At 43.2% G+C, this 18,075-nt stretch overlaps 1 protein-coding gene across 1 annotated transcript in view; it reads right to left on the bottom strand.

Moving 5' to 3' along the window:
* Nucleotides 1-634: 634 nt before the first annotated feature.
* SLCO3A1 (solute carrier organic anion transporter family member 3A1) overlaps nt 635-18,075 on the bottom strand; it is a 417,332-nt gene continuing 399,891 nt past the window's right edge. The window contains exons 9-10 of the mRNA XM_030192656.1: nt 14,810-14,874; nt 635-1,059 (exon numbers count right to left, since the gene is read on the bottom strand). Of these exons, the coding sequence (XP_030048516.1) occupies nt 683-1,059; nt 14,810-14,874 (442 nt within the window). The 3' untranslated portion in view covers nt 635-682. The remainder of the gene's footprint in view (nt 1,060-14,809; nt 14,875-18,075) is intronic.

The following is an 18,075-nucleotide window of genomic DNA, read 5'->3' as shown; positions in this document are numbered from 1 at the left end:
ATCCATTAAACATATTAAAAAAAAAAAAAAAAAGGAAATGTTTGGCTAATGAGGAAACCAACTAGAGTGCAATCGTTGTGAGATTGAAATCACAGCCAACCATGGCCAGCGATTTGTGAACTTACTGTTGATGAAAGAACTGGGTCACCTCCAGCCTCCAGAGCATGATATTAATAAAAAAAAATGGAGGATTCAACCCTTCTTTCATGCAATTCCAATAGCTTTGCTGCACCACCTCGGGGCACAGCAGAATAAATCTGTGTTCTTTGCCCACCGGCACACAGATTGCAACCGATTTTCAACAGTAATCGTACGATACACACTGCTCTTTCCGCTACCACCTGTGACACAAGGCTCAAGGACGCACTCATCCCCGTAAGAATAATAGACACACTCCTGCTTGTTTTGAAATGTTGCCATTTTGTCTTTTGATTATGCGGGGAAACCCTTGAGTTGCATGATGCCTACACCATTTTTCTGCTGGAAGATTGCAAGGAGGAGGGGCTGGCAGCAATTCGATTCCCCCCCCCCCCCCCTTTTCACAGAATTCAAACCCTGCCATTAAGATTTCATAATGCAGAATTCCATCTGTGGGACCGTACCTCTTTTTTTTTTTTTTCTTTAAAAAAAAAAAAAGACCCTTTACTGCATAATCCTACAGAATCCACGCGTCCCTTCGTTACTATAAAACGGATTCCATGTTCTCACACCATTCGTGATCTTCCAGGTTATAGATAAATTTTGTCCTGTGAGACGGATTTCGGGGGACAGAGTCTCTCCCTAGATTATCTAGGGTCAACGTAGAAGCAAAGTACTCGCCGGTGCTCAGTCCACCGTGGTTTTTGATGTATTTCTTATAGTTTTTTCTTAAGCACTGCCACGTAGTGGTGTATAGGATAAATGCTAAGGATTTCAGTGTTATAGCAATGCTGACATAGAGATATCTGTAAGCCACATTGTCATACAGCACACAGGCCCCTTGCTCTCCACAAAAGGTGCTCCAGAACAGGCATGTTGAATCAATCCCAGCACCGAAGATCAGAGGAGGAGGGATAAAACCTGGAAAAAAAAAACATTAATTGCTCTGTGTTAATTTACACTTTGTTTTAAGCAGTATCAACCTTTTAAATTTGTGTACTAGAAAAAACATGGGGGATTCTCCCATTACCTCTAAGCCTGTGATGTTCTAGGAAGGCTTAGTCTATCTCCTGGTCTAGGTGGGTTAACAGAGTTTCTGTTGGAATGATATATGAAACCAATAACCCATGAGTGGGTGGCACTGTAAATCTTCCCAGTTGTACACACCAGCTAAGTGTTGACGTTAAGATATGTCCTCCTGTGCGTCTGGGAGTGACTTAGTGTTCTTATAAAATAGCCAGCGGCTGTTTTATAAGCGATTAGGTAGAGATCCCCGATGACCAGCAAGGAAAACAAACTTTATTGTATAAATATAGGATTTCTTTTGCTCTAATACAGCAAGAGTACACGAAATATCACACAATAATGTCATTCACCTGCCCCCACTGGAATTTTTGCAGTCGCTTTACAATGATTTGTGTCCTTTCTGTATGACACAAGTAAATCATACTCAGACTGACACAGCACCATTACATACAGTGGGAAGAGCTGCAGTCATCAGACTGATGGATTAATAGGTATTTGTGCAGGATTCTGCTATCATCTCTACTTGAATTATGGCCTGTGCTGCTCCTTCCAGTAGGGGGTGCTGTACAACGGTTTTCATTTCATTACATTGTGCGCTCAATAAATTAAAGCCTCTGATATTTGAATTCCAGCCAGTGCTGTTAGATGTGTATATTTTTGATACTGTTTCACGGTAGTTCTATTATTAGGTTTCAATTTACTGTTTTCAAGTTTACCTCATTTATTGTATTTATATTTATTCCTGGTTATTTTACTACTGTTATGCTGTTAACAAAATTCTAAGTTTTATGTTAAACTGTACCTGCTGTACGCCGCCTTGGGTGAATCTCTTCATAAAGGCAGTTAATAAATTGCAATAAATAAATAAAATTATTATATGGCATATTTGAGGTATGAGGTCAGATATTTAGTGAACTGACTGACTTCCAATGTGCAAATCAGGTTTTAGCAGGGGTCCTTTTACTAAGCCGTGGTAAAAAGTGGCCTGCGGTAGGATAGGTGATTGTGTTTTGGACGTGCGCCGGGCCACTTTTTACTGCGTCCGCAAAAAGGGGCTTTTTTAAAAATGGGACAGGGAAAGGTCATGTGGTAAAACTGAAACAAGCACGTGCCTAAAACCGGCCCGAGCCCTTACTACTACTTATCATTTCTATAGCGCTACAAGATGTACGCAGCGCTGTACACTTGAACATGAAGAGACAATCCTTGCTCGACAGAGCTTACAATCTAATCAGAACAGACAAACAGGCCAGATAAGGGATAAGGACAAAGAGTAGCAAGATTCTGAGCGGAATCCCAAAGAGTAGCAAGATTCTGAGCGGAATCCCAAAGAGTAGCAAGATTCTGAGCGGAATCCCAATGAGTAGCAAGATTCTGAGCGGAATCCCAAAGAGTAGCAAGATTCCGGAATCCCAAAGACTACTACTACTTATCATTTCTATAGCACTACTAGACATACGCAGCGCTGTACAGTTGAACATGACGAGACAGTCCCTGCTCGACACAGCTTACAATCTAATTAGGACAGACAAACAGGACAAATAAGAGATAAGGGAATTACTAAGGTGGGGATAATAAAATAAGGGTACCGAACAAGTGAGTAAGGGTTACGAGTTAAAAGCAGCATCAAAAAGGTGGGCCCTTAATGCCACCTATTGATCTAGTGGTAAGGGCTCACGTGCTACATGTGTGGTGACTGGTCGGCACGCACCAACCGCAGATTACAGCCGGAAACACCGTGTGTGGGAGGAAATAACTAAATAAATAAATCGTCCAGGTGTTACAGGCACGTGGCAAATCTGAAATTACCACCAGGGGAACGTGGTAGCCCGGTGGTAGTCTCATTTTGGAGCACGCTGCATGCGCGTAGAGCCTAACGCCTTTGTAAAAGGAGCCCTTAGGTAGGGTCAGTTCTTAGGTATGATAGCAAGCACACTTCCGGGGTACTCATTATTGGAGACAGAAGGCAGGTGCTATAAATAAACACGAGGCGACGGAGGTTGTGGATAAATACATTTGGGGGGCCAAAACAGCGCTAAAAAATGGGCACCGGAAAAGATCAGCACCCTTTATAGGATCACGCCTAGCCCCGATTCCCGCGCCGTAACTTTGGGTGCCAGACATACGCCTGCCGAAACCTGGTGTAAATGCTTCTGTAGCAATGTGAGCAGCTTTTCAGAATGCCCCTAACATGCCCATACCCCTCCTGTGGCCACACCCCCTTTTTAATTGTACACTATGAAATTTGGGTGCCCAGCGTTATAGATACTGCAAATCTTAATTGGATCCAATTAACATCAATAACTGGTTGTTAGTGGCCAATTAAGTTGCATGCGTATCTCAGGAACATGCCCAAATTTAAGCGTCCATCACATCTGGGCACCATATATAGAATCCAGGGATTGGTGCTGAGGAAGTGGTGAATAACGGGGCTGTTGCATTTGATATTACATTTTGTATATGTTTTGTTATGGAACTTTCTTTTACTGTGTTCTGCTCTGGTACCCAAAGGCAGGAATGGATTAATCAAATTTTTTATAAACATTATTAACATTTGTATAGCGCTACCAGACGCACACAGCGCTGAACACATGACATAGAGAGACAGTCCCTGCTCAATAGAGCTTACAATCTAAAAATAATTCAGACAGACAAGACTATTAGGGGCAAGGGAAGTACTGGGAGAGAAGGAACAAGGGGAGACAATTGAGTAGTAGCTAGGAGCCAAAAGCAGTGGTGAAAAGGTGGGTTTTCAAAATAGATTTGAAAACAGGTAGAGATGGAGCTAGATGTACAGGCTCAGGAAGTCTATTCCAGGCATAAGGTGTCGCGAGGGAAGAGGAACGAAGCCTGGAGTTATCAGTGGAGGAGAAGGGGGACGACAAAAGAGATTTGTCCAGTGAGCGGAGTTTACGGGGAGGAATGTAGGGAGAGATGAGTGTGGAGAGGTTATGGGGGGCTGCAGAGTGGATGCATTTAAAGGTCAGTAAGAGAAGTTTGAACTGTATGCGGAAGCGGACAGGGAGCCAGTGAAGTGACTTGAGGAGTGGGCTAGTGTGGGTATAACGATTCTGGTGGAAAATAAGTCGTGCTGCAGAATTTTGGACAGACTGGAGAGGAGAGAGATGGCTGAGCGGAAGACCAGTGAGAAGCAAATTGCAATAATCCAAGCGAGAGGTGCCAAGGGTTTGAACAAGGGTTCTGGTAGCGTATTCAGAAAAGAAGGGGCGGATTTTGCTAATGTTGTAGATAAAGAAACGACAGGTTTTGGCGATCTGTTGAATATGGGCAGAGAAGAGGAGAGAGGAATCAAAGATGACTCCAAGGTTACGAGCCGAGGAGACAGGGAGGATGCGAGAGCCATTAACAGAGATAGAGAATGGGGAAAGAGGGGAGGGTGGCATGTTGGCATGAGTGGAGTTTGCTGTACTGTTCCCTCTAAGCTGAGCGGGAGTCCTCCAACTATACTGCTGTCAGTGTGTGGGGGGGGGGGGGGGGGGGGAGGGGGGGACTTCAATATTGTGTTTTCAATTGCTTGGGACAGGCTGGTTCCCTGGAGTTCTGCAGAGCCTGCCTGCCCTTCACTATTGAAAATGTGGTAGTGAAACAGCGCCACCCACTGGCAGGACTGTAGGCGAAGGACTCCCGTGGTTTGCTGCTATTATTCTAACAAGTACTAAATGAACTAATTTGTAGTGTGTGAAAATATGAATTGTTAGTATTTTTCAATGCTGTTTTATTTTCAGATCGCGGACAATTTTATTTGTTAACAAGCACAGTTCTCATTTTCACATTCTGCACAGAGAAGCAGATATACAGCTTAGCAGACCGCAATCTCTTTGTCATGTGTTGCATAGTCAATCTGGATGTATGATTAACTAAGACCAGAGCACTGACATTTGGGGATAAGTTTGGATGAAAATGGAAGCACTAAATCAGAGGCTGGTTCATCAAAAATAACTAAAGTTTTATTATTATGATGATGGTGATTACTATCATGTTACAGTATTGTTCATTTACTAGAATGGAATGCCTATTATATGTAATATATTGATTTATTGTGAATAACACTCCTATAAAGCATATTGTACAGTGTTGCCACAGCTCAGCAGGAGACTTGCTCCATCCACTCTGTGATTCATAATGAAAAAATGTGCTCCCACAATCCATTGGCTTGCCAACGCCATTGTGATTTGAGCTGATGTCAGTTGGAAGTCTGAACTGAAGAACGGTGAATGTGTCGGGGGGGGGGGGGGGGGGATGTTAGAAAGTAACATAGTAAATGTTGGCAGATAAAGACTTCTGCATACACAATCCAATGTACGTACTCCTCTTATAATTCTTTCAAAAGCTTTATTATGAATAACAATTTTGTCAATAAATATACATCCAACTCTCTATGCAGACACCGGAACTCACTCGTACCAGCCTTTGACTGCCACATTCGACCCAACCACTTCTACATCTAAAGCATATCATGTATAACTACACCTGTGAGAGCGATGAGAGTGTTAAAGTTTTTGGCGTATTTGAGACGCTCGGCAGGGAGTCCCGTGCTGGACTCAATATTCCTAAGGTAGGCTGCTTGTATAAATTCGAGTTAAGCAATATATTATGAATGTATGTAATAAGAAGATAGTATAGGTTTAATATACTGTTTTAGGTGTGTAGTTTTAGGCGGTAGTGCCATTTTCCTGTATTCCTGGAGGGGAATCATTCTGTTGGTAGCAGCCGGAGAAATATTTACAAGATGAGAAGTTTAACCCCTAGCGGTGAAACGCTTTGATAGCGTCGGGTTAACAGCACTAAAAGCGGGTTCTTCTATCTGTTGTGAAAGAATGATATTATTGAAAATGACAAAAATGAAGATACACTCAGAGAGTGATTTGGATGATAAATAAGGTGCATTGTACGTTGTGAGAAGAATGCAGACTGAACTGTCTAGGAACTAATCAGCACCAGCTGGACAATTTGGAAAATGCTATGAACACTGATGCATGATAGTTTGACCATTAAGTCAACAGACGAAGTAGCAATTGCTTTGTTAAGCACATTTGGTGTCAAGTAATGCACGTGGATATTTTAATGGTTTATGCAAAGTATGAATATGTTGATGTTTATTTAATTTAAGTGTTTTACAACAATGCAGGTTTGCACAATAGTTTGACAGACTGTCCAGCTTATAATTGAAAAAGAAAAACGCCTATATTGCGACCCAAATCAGGAGATAGACGTTTATCTCACAAAAACGAATAAAGCGGTATAATCGAAAGCCGAATTTGGACGTTTTCAACTGCACTCCGTCGCGGATGCGGACAAAGTTGATGGGGGCGTGTCAAAGGCGGAACTGGGGCGTGGTTATCGGCCGATCAGAGATAGGCGCCTTTCGCCGATAATGGAAAAAAAAATATGCGTTTTTAGCGAGAATTTAGGGCACTTTTCCTGGACCCTGTTTTTCCACGAATAGGGCCCCAAAAAGTGCCCTAAATGACCACTGGAGGGAGTCGGGGATGACCTCCCCTGACTCCCCCAGTGGTCACAAACCCCCTCCCACCACAAAAATATGCCGTTTCACAACTTTTTATGTTCACCCTCAAATGTCATACCCAACTCCCTGGCAGCAGTATGCAGGTCACTGCAGCAGTTATTAGGGGGTGCAGTGGACTTCAGGCAGGTGGACCCAGGCCCATCCCCCCCCCCCCCCCCACATGTTACACTTGTGCTGGTAAATGGGAGCCCTCCAAACCGCCCCCCAAACCCACTGTACCCACATGTAGGTGCCCCCCTTCACCCCTTAGGGCTATAATAATGGTGTAGACTTGTGGGCAGTGGGTTTTGAGGGGGATTTAACACACAAGGGAAGGGTGCTATGCACCTGGGAGCTCTTTTACCTTTTTTTTTTGTTTTTGTAAAAGTGCCCCCTAGGGTGCCCGGTTGGTGTCCTGGCATGTGAGGGGGACCAGTGCACTACGAATCCTGGCCCCTCCCACAAACAAATGCCTTGGATTTATTCGTTTTTGAGCTGGGCGCTTTCATTTTCCATTATCGCTGAAAAACAAAAACGCCCAGCTCACAAATTGTCGAATAAAACATGGACGTCTATTTTTTCCCAAAATACGGTTCGGTCCGCCCCTTCACGGACCCGTTCTCGGAGATAAACGCCCATGGAGATAGACGTTTTCGTTCGATTATGCCCCTCCACATGTACTTGCAGCTATCAATTATGCACTTTAATGTTGATATTTTAGGAATTAGCATAGACAATGTATGTGATGAGTGGATGAAATAGGGCATGAGATAAAAGGGCAAAATATTAAAATATTAAAGTTTAAATATTTAATAGATGACTGGTAAAATTAAAATGATGATTTATTGAAATTTGCACATGGTGTTACGAGTTGTAGTACACGCACATTCAGTAGGGATATTATGAACACTGGTGTCCCTCCAGGACTGAGAGCGAATACTAAGAGGATAAAGACCATTTCTGATCCATCTGTTTCCTCCCGCTTTTTGGGGGGCATCCAGCTCAGTTAGAACAAAGACTGGTATCTGGTGCCAAGGATCTTTATTTGCAACTACCTGAGGATTTATTTCCCCCCCTTCTTTGATATTCTTGCCCTACTTACTTCATTTGGCCATTGCAGTAATAGACCTCGGCCAAGAGTCATGGACTAGAGCTGCTTCCAGCACCTTACTATCACGAGTCCTAAAACTGCCTATAATGTCAATGACTCCCCTCTCTCCCCAGGAGCTGTGAACGCGGATTCCACAGTATGTGTCAATCCCATGCATGGTTGAGTTCTGACACTGTTTTGGTTCCTAAAACCTCATGAAAAAGAAAATAAGATGATACCTTTTTTATCGGATATAACTTAATACATTTCTTGATTAGCGTTCGAAGGTTGCCCTTCTTCGTCAGATCGGAAATAAGCAAATGTGGTAGCAGATAGTATATATAAGAGAAACATCAAAGCATTACTTTGACAGTCTGACAGAGTGGGAGGGTGGGGGTATGCATGGGGACATCAAAGCACTTCAATGATATTCTAACAGGATGGGTGTTGGTAGGTGAGAGGAGGGTAATAAACAGAGAAATACAGCTTTATGGTTTATAATGGGTTAGAAAACCCAAATCCTTATTAAGTCCTGTTTGTTGGGTGTCAAAATATTCAATCATTCTTACTTCAAAGGTCTTACGTTCCCGTATTGTTTTAAAGTTACCTTTCAGTATTCTTACTGTGAAATCACTGGTGCAGTGTTCTGGTCTTGTAAAGTGTTGGCCCACAGGGGTGGGGGCTTGACTGGGACCGGCTATTTTCATGTGATGTCTGTGCAGATTGAATCTTGTCTTAAGCATCTGGCCTGTTTCTCCAATATAGCATCCTTCGTTACATTTTTTACACTGAATGATATATACCACATTGGAAGATGAGCATGTAAAATAGTCCCTTATGTTGAATATTTTTCCCTTGTGAATGACTGTGGGGTCTTGTGAAATGTTTTGGCATAGTTTGCAGCTGCATGTGTTACAGGGAAATGTGCTCTTTTCTTTTTCCGTCTGTGTTGGAAGTTTACTTCTGATCAGCTTGTGTTTTAAATTTGGTGGCTATCGGAAGGCCAGCACTGGTGGGGATGGGAATATCTCTTTCAGTAATTCATCTTCCTGGAGTAGCGGCTGTAGGTCTCTTATGATTTTCCTCAATTTCTCCAGCTCTGGGTTGTATGTCACTACAAGGGGAATTCTGTCTGTGGCTTTTTTTCTTTGTACTGTAGCAGATTTTCCCTGGGTGTTTTGAGGGAGGAGGCAATATTCTTGGAGATTCTTTTGGGGTTGTAGCCTTTATGTTTGAAGGTTGCAGTCAGGCTTTTAAGGTGTCTGTCTCTGTCCCCTGAGTCAGAGCAGATACGGTGGTATCTTGTGGCTTGGCTGTAAATGATGGATCTTTTTGTATGTGAAGGGTGGAAGCTGGAGTTGTGGAGGTAGCTGCATCTGTCTGTGGGTTTCTTGTATATAGATGTTTGTATACAGCCATCACTGATTGAGACTGTGGTGTTGATTTCTATTGATAACCTTTAAGAGTGGACTAACACGGCTACCACACCTCTCTACTTAAAACCTCATGGAAAGTCTGTTACAGGTGTCTACCATCCTCCCATTGAAAAATGTTTTTCATATCCCAATTGAAGAACATTTTCCCAAAACTCATGCAGTCCATTTTCTTTTGTCATTTTTGAGCTATGAGATCAATTTCATTCATCAAGGCAAGATTCATTTACTGTAGCTTATGCCTGTGCCAAAACTGAAGGACTTACTGAGTTTTGGCGTCTTTAGGTTTTTCATTGTAAAGAAAATGCTAATTTCTGGTACCTTACTGAAGTCTTGTAAATATTTGAATGCTTGAATCATATCTCTACCTTCCCATGCAGCATTTTGGTGGTCCGCCTTTTGAAATTTCAATTTAAAGCTATCACAATCTAAATAATAGCAAAAAAAACCAATCTTATGTTTAAAATATATTTATTAATAATCTTATTGCTATCCAGACCAGACCAAGGAGGTGGGAAAACAGTTGGTTCCCACTGCAGAAAAATAATGCTGTCAAGCATCTGGCATTTGTGTTTCAATATTAGACGTTTGCACAGCTGAATGAGACTAATACAATGCAGAAGCAATTCCATTTTCTCATTTGATTAGCCACATTCAGAATCGTAGACTACTGGCAAACAAAAGGCAAAATCAAAACGGGTTGCTGAGGCAAGGCCTGACTCCCCAAAACTTGCATTCATTTTCTGCTAGAGTGGTTGGTTCCAGTATTTTTAAGCTAACACATGGCAACAAAATGACCTTGAGAAAATCAGTGAACACAAAGCAGGTGAAGAAAGGAGACATCCAGCAGAGAAGACAGACATGGCCATTTGTGCCAGTTCTGAGGATCGAGTCAATGTTTTTGACACTATAAGAGGTAAAACTGTACAACTGTAGCTAGATTCCAGTTTTATGTTCACTACTACTACTAGAGATAAAACTAGTACTACTGTACATTTAGGCTTAGGTTTAAATTTATTTGATATATATAAGCTGGAAGAGAGGAGAGAGAGAGGGGATATGATAGAGACGTTTAAATACCTCAGTGACGTCAATATACACAGGAGGAAAGCCTTTTTCAAATGAAGGAAAACTCTGAAATGAGGGGGCATACGATGAAGTTAAGAGGAAACAGACTTAGGCGGAATCTAAGAAAATACTCTTTCACCGAAAGGGTGGTGGAAGCATGGAATGGCCTTCCGGTGCAGGTTGTGGAGACGACTGTGTCAGAATTTAAGAAAGATCGGGGCAGCCATGTGGGATCCCTAAAGGAAAGGAAGAGTTAGTGGTTACTGAGGATTGGCAGACTGGATGGGCCATTTGGCCCTTATCTGCCATCATGTTTCTAAAAACAAACTGAAAGGAACTCCAATAACAATACCCCCCACCCTCACCCATAGTCCAACATCTCTCCCTGCTGAACTCTCTTCTAGCTAGTGGCCAGGTATCTTCCCTTGTCTCTTTTAGACCTGACCCATCCACTGTCCCGTGTATCTTTTAAAAGTTTTCGTGTCTCTAACAGTTAGTGGAAGCAGGCGATTCATACATCCTGCTCGTGCCAACCCGGGAGCCTTTTCACAAGATCATCCAAGGTGACGCCCCAGCCTATATGTCAGACCTGATAGACCTACCACCCAGGAACACAAAAAGATCCTCTCGCACATTCCTTAACTTACATCCTCCCAAATGCAAGGGTCTGAAATACAAATCAATGCATGCATCTACCTTTTCCTATACGAGCACGCAACTTTGGAACGCGCTGCCACGTAACCTGAAAACGGTCTACGAATTGTCCAATTTCCGCAAACTATTGAAAACCCATCTTTTCGACAAGATATATCACAAAGATCAGCATGTGTAACTGTATAGGCTTAAAACTTTTAGACTGTCTTATAATGTGTTATAATGTCTTTCTGCTCTAACGCCCTCATCTATCTTACTACCATGTAACACAAAACCCTCTGTAAACCAAATGTATATTGAATGCTACTTCCAGTATCCATGACGAAATGTAAGCCACATTGAGCCTGCAAAGAGGTGGGATAATGTGGGATACAAATGCCAAAAAATAATAAATACAGTAATAATAATGCTTCCTGCCTATGAAGTAGCAGGAAGTTACATCAGAGAGAAGGCTCTAGGGTTGGAGCGAGCAGGATGTATGAATCACTGCTTGCTGCAGCTAACTGCTAAAGACATGAAAACTTTTTAAAATGTACACTCCATTGTGGCACAAATTAAGCTGGTTCTACTAATAAGTGACCCTCAACTGCCACAGCAAACCGATTGAAAAACGCAGGCCTAGTTATAGAAAACTAAAAATGCTGTCAAGACAGCACATAGAAGACCTACATTTAACAACAGGGAGCTTTTGCTCAAAACTACATCTAAGAAGAATGAAGAGAATAAGTCTAGTAGCGTTACAGAAATGATAAGTAGTAGTAGTAACACAGTAGATGACGGCAGAAAAAGACCTGCACGGTCCATCTAGTCTGCCCAACAAGATAAACTCATATGTGCTAGTTTTTGTGTATACCTGACCTTGATTTGTATCTGCCATTTTCAGGGCACAGACCGTAGAAGTCTTGCCCAGCACTAGCCCCGCCTCCCAAACACCAGCCCCGCCTCCCAATCTCCAGCCCCACCTAGTAGGTGGATACTTTTGTTCTAAGATATTAGATGGGAGGGGAAGTGGTGGCCAGCATAAATAAAAAGAATTGGATTCTGATGGAATCTCATTCTGTGATCAAGTAAGGGTTGCTTTTTCAAGATCAAATACTCTAAAGGAGTGTTAAGTCTCACCGTATTACCTAGAGATGTAATGTCGGTTTGGAATGAGTGTGGAAATTTTTGTTGCCGACACTGTAAGACTTGTCCTTTGACATTGGAAATGTCTGAGTTAATCCGATGGATAGAAAAATTTTAAGATTAAGTTTAGGAGTGTGGTAGCCGTGTTAGTCCACTCTTAAGGTTATCAATAGAAATCAAACAAAAGAAAACATGGAAAAGAAAATAAGATGATACCTTTTTTATTGGACATAACTTAAGATTTCCGATCTGACGAAGAAGGGCAACCTTCAAAAGCTAATCAAGAAATGTATTAAGTTATGTCCAATAAAAAAGGCATCATCTTATTTTCTTTTCCATGTTTTCTTTTGTTTGATTTCTATTGATAAGATGAAGTTTAAAACTACTTGTCCATCTACACATGTTGTGTATATATATTACAATATTTATGTATGAAATGGGATGTCGGGAAGACTACACGAAATTTATGCCAAAGGATCACTGAACATCGTTCCTGTGTGGGTGATCCGTGGGTTGCACATTGTGTTCCCAAGGATCATTCCTTTGATACTTTCAAATGTTTCGTTATTATGCCCCCCCCCAAAAAAAATTCTCAAGGAGTTGATTGGGTTAGGCTTTTAATTCACCATAAGCAACATTGGATCCATAGTCTACACACCTTGGAAACACATGGTTTAAATTATCACATAGAATGGACTGTTTTTCTTGGATTGGACAAGGGGCAAGATTCTACATATGGTGGCTAAAAAATCTGCGCCGTAAAGATTGCCGGCTAAGCATAATCTATAAGCAGTGCTTAGATTTAGGCGCGGTATATAGAATACGCTAAATCCCTGAGCGCAGATATACGCACACTAGGCCATATTCTATAACTGCATACTTACATTTTGGAACGTTCATAAAACGCCCATTTTCCCACCCATAGCCAAGCCCCTTTTGAACTGCATGTGTTAGAATTTGGGCGCAGTTCATTACAGAATATGCTTAGCAAGATGTGCACTTAAATTCTAGTTATTGACAATTAATGCTCATTATTGCTTGCTAAGGGATGTTTATTTATTTGTTGCATTTGTATCCCACATTTTCCCACCTATTTGCAGGTTCAATGTGGCTTACAATGTTCCTTCATGGCATTCGCCATTCCAGAGTAAAAGATACAATTGGTATTACATAGAGAACATGGATAACATAATAGAATTAAGCAATCAGGTATAGAGAGAGAGATAACATTCAGGAGGATGTCAGGTAAGTAGTGATACGTTACAGTTTCTATTATGGATCGTTGTGGTATACCTGGTTAAAGAGATAAGTCTTCAGTGATTTACGAAAGTTGATTAGGTCGTAAATTGTTTTCAGGTCAAGTGGTAATGCATTCCACAGCTGCGTGCTCATGTAGGAAAAGCTGGACACATGTGTAAGTCTATATTTTAGTCCTTTACAGCTGGTGAAGTGAAGATTCAGGAAAGTGCGCGCTGATCTGATGTTAACAACACTGATTAACTTGTCAAGCCAATTAAGTTATGCACGTTGTTATAGAATATGCCTAGATTTCGGCATGGATCTCTAGGCACGCTATTATAGGAAAAGAGTAGCCATGGGTCAGACCAATGGTCCACCTAGCACAGTATCCTGTTTCCAAACAGTGACCAAACCAGGTCACAAGTACCTGGCAGAAACCCAAATCGTGGCAACATTCCATGTAGAACCCCAAAGGATAGCAAGATTCTGGAATCCTAAATAGTGACAAGGTTCCATGCAGAATCTCTAAGAGTAGCAACATTCCATGCAGAACCCCAAAGAATAGCAAGATTCTGGAATACTAAAGAGTGATAAGATTCCATGCAGAATCTCAGAGTAGCAACATTCCATGCTACAAATCCCAGGGCAAGCAGTTGCTTCTCATAGCAGACTATGGACTTTTCCTCTAGGAACTTGTCCAAACCTTTTTTAAACCCTGATACACTAACCACCGGGGGAAGGTTCACTCTCAGCTCTATGATGTCATCACAGTTACATTTTTTTCCTGTGATTAAAAGGGCAGCCCTCTTATTGAAGATAGGCAGCATGTTGGCGTTCCTGATAGCATAAAAGGCCATTTTGTAGGCGAGAAATCGCCAAGATTTAAATGTAATTTTTTGAATTTCTTTATTATTTTAACAGCACGTATTTTGTGCTAATTGGATTTTTGATATTTCTTATAGTTTGGAAGGCTTGTACTTTCCCTCTGAAGAAGCTTGCTATAAGTGAAACGGAAATCTCCATTGGGATTGTTTACTCTTTCCAAAAATACTAGGTCAAGGGGCACGCAATGAAGCTACAAAGTAGTACATTTAAAATAGGAGAAAATTTTTCTTCACACTCAACCTTGTAATTGAACTCTGGAATTCATTGCCACAGAATGTAGTAAAAGCAGTTAGCTTAGCGGGGGTTTAAAACAAGGTTTGGATGGTATCCTAAAGGAAAAGTCCATAGACCATTATTAAAATGGACTTCTAGGATAAGCAGCATAAAATGCACTGTTTTGGGATCTTGCTGGGTACTTGTGACCTGGATTGGCTACTGTTGGAAACAGGATGCTGGGCTTGATGGACTTTTGGTCTGTCCCAGTATAGCAATACTTATGTTCTTATGCTCACATTATGCCCCGCACTGAATATCAAGTCTAATTCTGCCAGCAGTGGTCAAAAACACTGATTACCACAGGCTGAATATCGACCAGCCAATGAGTTTTCAGCTAATTACACTTACCTATCAATCGCAGAAGCAGGAAAAGCACCCCTAAAGCGTATGACTTGAGTTCGGGGCTGACCGCCCTGTTGAGGAGAAAAATGAAGCATTTAGTTAACAGAGCTTTCAGCTGTACTTTGTGTTCATTCGGATGTTGCTGTCAATTCCTCAGAAAGTCATCAACTGATTTTTTTTTCTCTGGCTTTGGTTGCCCAGAGTCCAAAAAATAATTGAACATACAACCGACTTAAGTTTAGGAGCTTAGGCGGCTTTGAGAGGTATTTTCGATATGACGTCTAAGTCCAATTTTGGATGTTTTGCTAAAACCATCCAAAATTCAAGTGAGGAATACAGCCATTTTCAAACAGAAAAAACATCTACCTTTTGTTTTTGAAAATGGCTATTTGCTAGATGTTTTTTTTGTGTGCTCCATGCATTGATCTTTTTGGTCAATTTTTGGGAAAAAAAGTCAGAGTAAAAAACATAGAAAGTCAAGCCACTGGGATGTAGGAGGAGCCAGCATTCTTAGTAAACTGGCCACACAGACATCCAGTGGCGTTCCTAGCCTGGATGGCACCCGAGGCGGATCGCCGATGCGCCTCCCCTGGGTGCAGTGCGCCCCCCCCCCCCCTGCGAAATGACACTTCCCCCCCCCCCGGGTGCACGCCGCTGGGGGAGGTGCCGCGGCACGCGCCTGTCGGCTCCGAGTTCGCTAACTTTCCTCGTTCGCTGCAGCTCCCTCTGCCCCGGAACAGGAAGCAACCTGTTCCGGGGCAGAGGGAGCTGCAGCGAACGAGCGAAGTTAGCAAACTCGGAGCCGACAGGCGCGCGCCGCGGCACCCCCCAGCGGCGTGCATCCGGGGTGGACCGCCCCCACCGCCCCCCCATTGGTACGCCACTGCAGACATCCCAGCAAAGCAATGGGGCACCCTAGGGGGTACTACAGTGGACTTCAAATAAATGCTCCCAGGTACACATCTAACCGTTGTTCCCTTATCTTGTCTGCTGAGCCTCCCCAACCCTACCCAAAACCCACTACTCCCAATTTTAAACCGCAACAATAGCCCTTATAGGTGAAGGGGCCACCTATACGTGAATACAGTGGGTTTCTGGTGAGTTTTGGAGGGATCACAGTTTTCACCAGACACGTAACAGGTAGGGGGAGGCATGGGCCTGGGTCCACCTGTCTACAGTGCATTGCACTCACCACTAGACTACTCCAGGGACCTGATGCTGCTCTAATAGACCTGAGTGTATCTGAGGCTGGCAAGTAATGTTTTTAATCACATTTTGAAGGGGGAGAGTGGAAGGGGGTTAGTGACCATTGGGGGAGTAAGGAGAGGTCATCCCTGATTCCCTCCAGTGGTCATCTGGTCATTTAGTGCATTTTTTTGTGGCTTATTCGTTAATAAAACAGGTCTGGATCAAAACGTCCAATTTATAGCCCTGGATGTTTTTGTTTTGTTCCATTACGGCAGAAACGTCCAAGTGTTAGGAATGCCCAAATCCTGCGCTTAACACGCCCCCTTGTGATCTGAACGCACTTCTGACGGATTTCGTAGAAAAACATCTAAAAATTGGTTTCGAAAATACCAATTTGGATGTTTATGTGAGAAAAACGTTGAAATGCAGATTTATACCACTTTTTGGACTTTTTCTCTTTCGAAAATGAGCCCCTTTGTTAATCAGAGCTGCAAAGATGGTCACTAGAAAGCTAGATATTCCAAAGTAAAATGTTCTTTATCGAACTCTCAAATTAAGTTTAGTGCTCTGTGCCTATCTGGATCAACCAAACCCCTGCCAGGCTGCATAAATTAAAAACTACTGAGCACCAGTGGCGTAGCCACAGGTGGGCCGGGGCCCACCCATTTAAGGCTCAGGCCCACCCAACAGTAGCAGACGTTTAGTGGTAGCTGGTGGGATCCTAAGCTCGGTCAGCTGAAGACTGTGAATGTTCAGTTTTCAGCACATGCCTGCTGCAGACTGCCAAGGTGGAAAGAAGCATTTTCCCACCAGCTGAGATATTTTTTGGGTGGTGGTTGGGGGGGGAGGGGGGGGGGGAGGGGGGGGGGGGAGGGGGGGGGGACAATTGGTGCCCACCAGGGGCGTAGCCAGACCTCGCCAGGAGGGGGGGGCCAGAGCCCGAGTGGGGGGGCACTGTTTAGCTGCCCCCCCCAAGCCGCCGCCGCCACCACCACATCAGAGCCCCCCTGCCGGCCTGCCCACGATCCCCTTCAAACCCCTCCCGCCACCAACTCTCCCCCGCCGTCGCCGCAAATGATAACTTTTTTGACGCCGAAACAGCTGATCGCCGGAACTTCGTTGAAGAAAGGCGCTACTCGAGCGCGGAATGAAGTCTCTCTTCAAAAAAGGTATCATTTGTGGCGACGGGGCGGGCGGCAACGGCGGGGGAGAGTTGGTGGCGGGAGGGGGGTTGAAGGGGATCGTGAGGCAGGGGGCCAGGGCCAAATCTACGGGGGGCCCGGGCCCCCTCAGGCCCCACGTAGCTACGCCACTGATGCCCACCTACTTCTTCCCTAGGCCCACCCAAACCTGTTGTCTGGCTACGCCCCTGCTGAGCACTTGTGATGCAAGCTCATGTGAAAGAGATTCCATAAACCAGTTTTCACAAAACAGATAACTACATCTCAGTGACCTGTCATCTTTTTTTTACAAAATTTTCCAGGAATATTTGCTACCGAGGTCATTTACATCCTTAGCAAAGTTTCATGTGGACAGGCCACTAATTCCTGGAGTGGAGTGGTTAGTGCAGCAGACTTTGATGCTGGGGAACTGGATTTGATTCCCATTGCAGCTCCTTGTGACGCTGGGCAAATAACCCTCCATTGCCCCAGCTACAAATAAGTATCTGTATATACTATGTAAACTGCTTTGAAGGTAGTTGCAAAAAAAGAAAAAAAGCCCACAGAAAGGTGGTATATCAAGTCCCATTTCCCTTTCCCTATTTGAGATTCTAGATGGACTGTTGCTGGTGGAGCAGTAGCCTAGTGGTTAGTGCAGCAGACCTTGACCCTGGGGAACTGGGTTTGATTCCCACTGTAGCTCTTTGTGACTCTGGGCAAGCCACTTAACCCTCCATTGCTCAGCTACAAATAAGTACCTGTATATACTATGTAAATCGCTTTGAACGTAGTTGCAAAAAAAACCATAGAAAGGTGATTTCCCTTTCCCTTTGAAATCCCCTGGGTTAGCACACTGACCGATTTGTTTCATGTCCAGATGATTTATCATGGGACCGCGCTGCTAAATTTACCAGACCAAATTGG

The sequence above is a fragment of the Microcaecilia unicolor genome, chromosome 1 (genome assembly GCF_901765095.1).
Source record: "Microcaecilia unicolor chromosome 1, aMicUni1.1, whole genome shotgun sequence".
In the NCBI taxonomy this organism is placed as follows: Eukaryota; Metazoa; Chordata; class Amphibia; order Gymnophiona; family Siphonopidae; genus Microcaecilia; species Microcaecilia unicolor.
The sequence above is the reverse complement of the archived record's forward strand: the minus strand, read 5'-3'. Positions and strand labels throughout refer to the sequence as shown.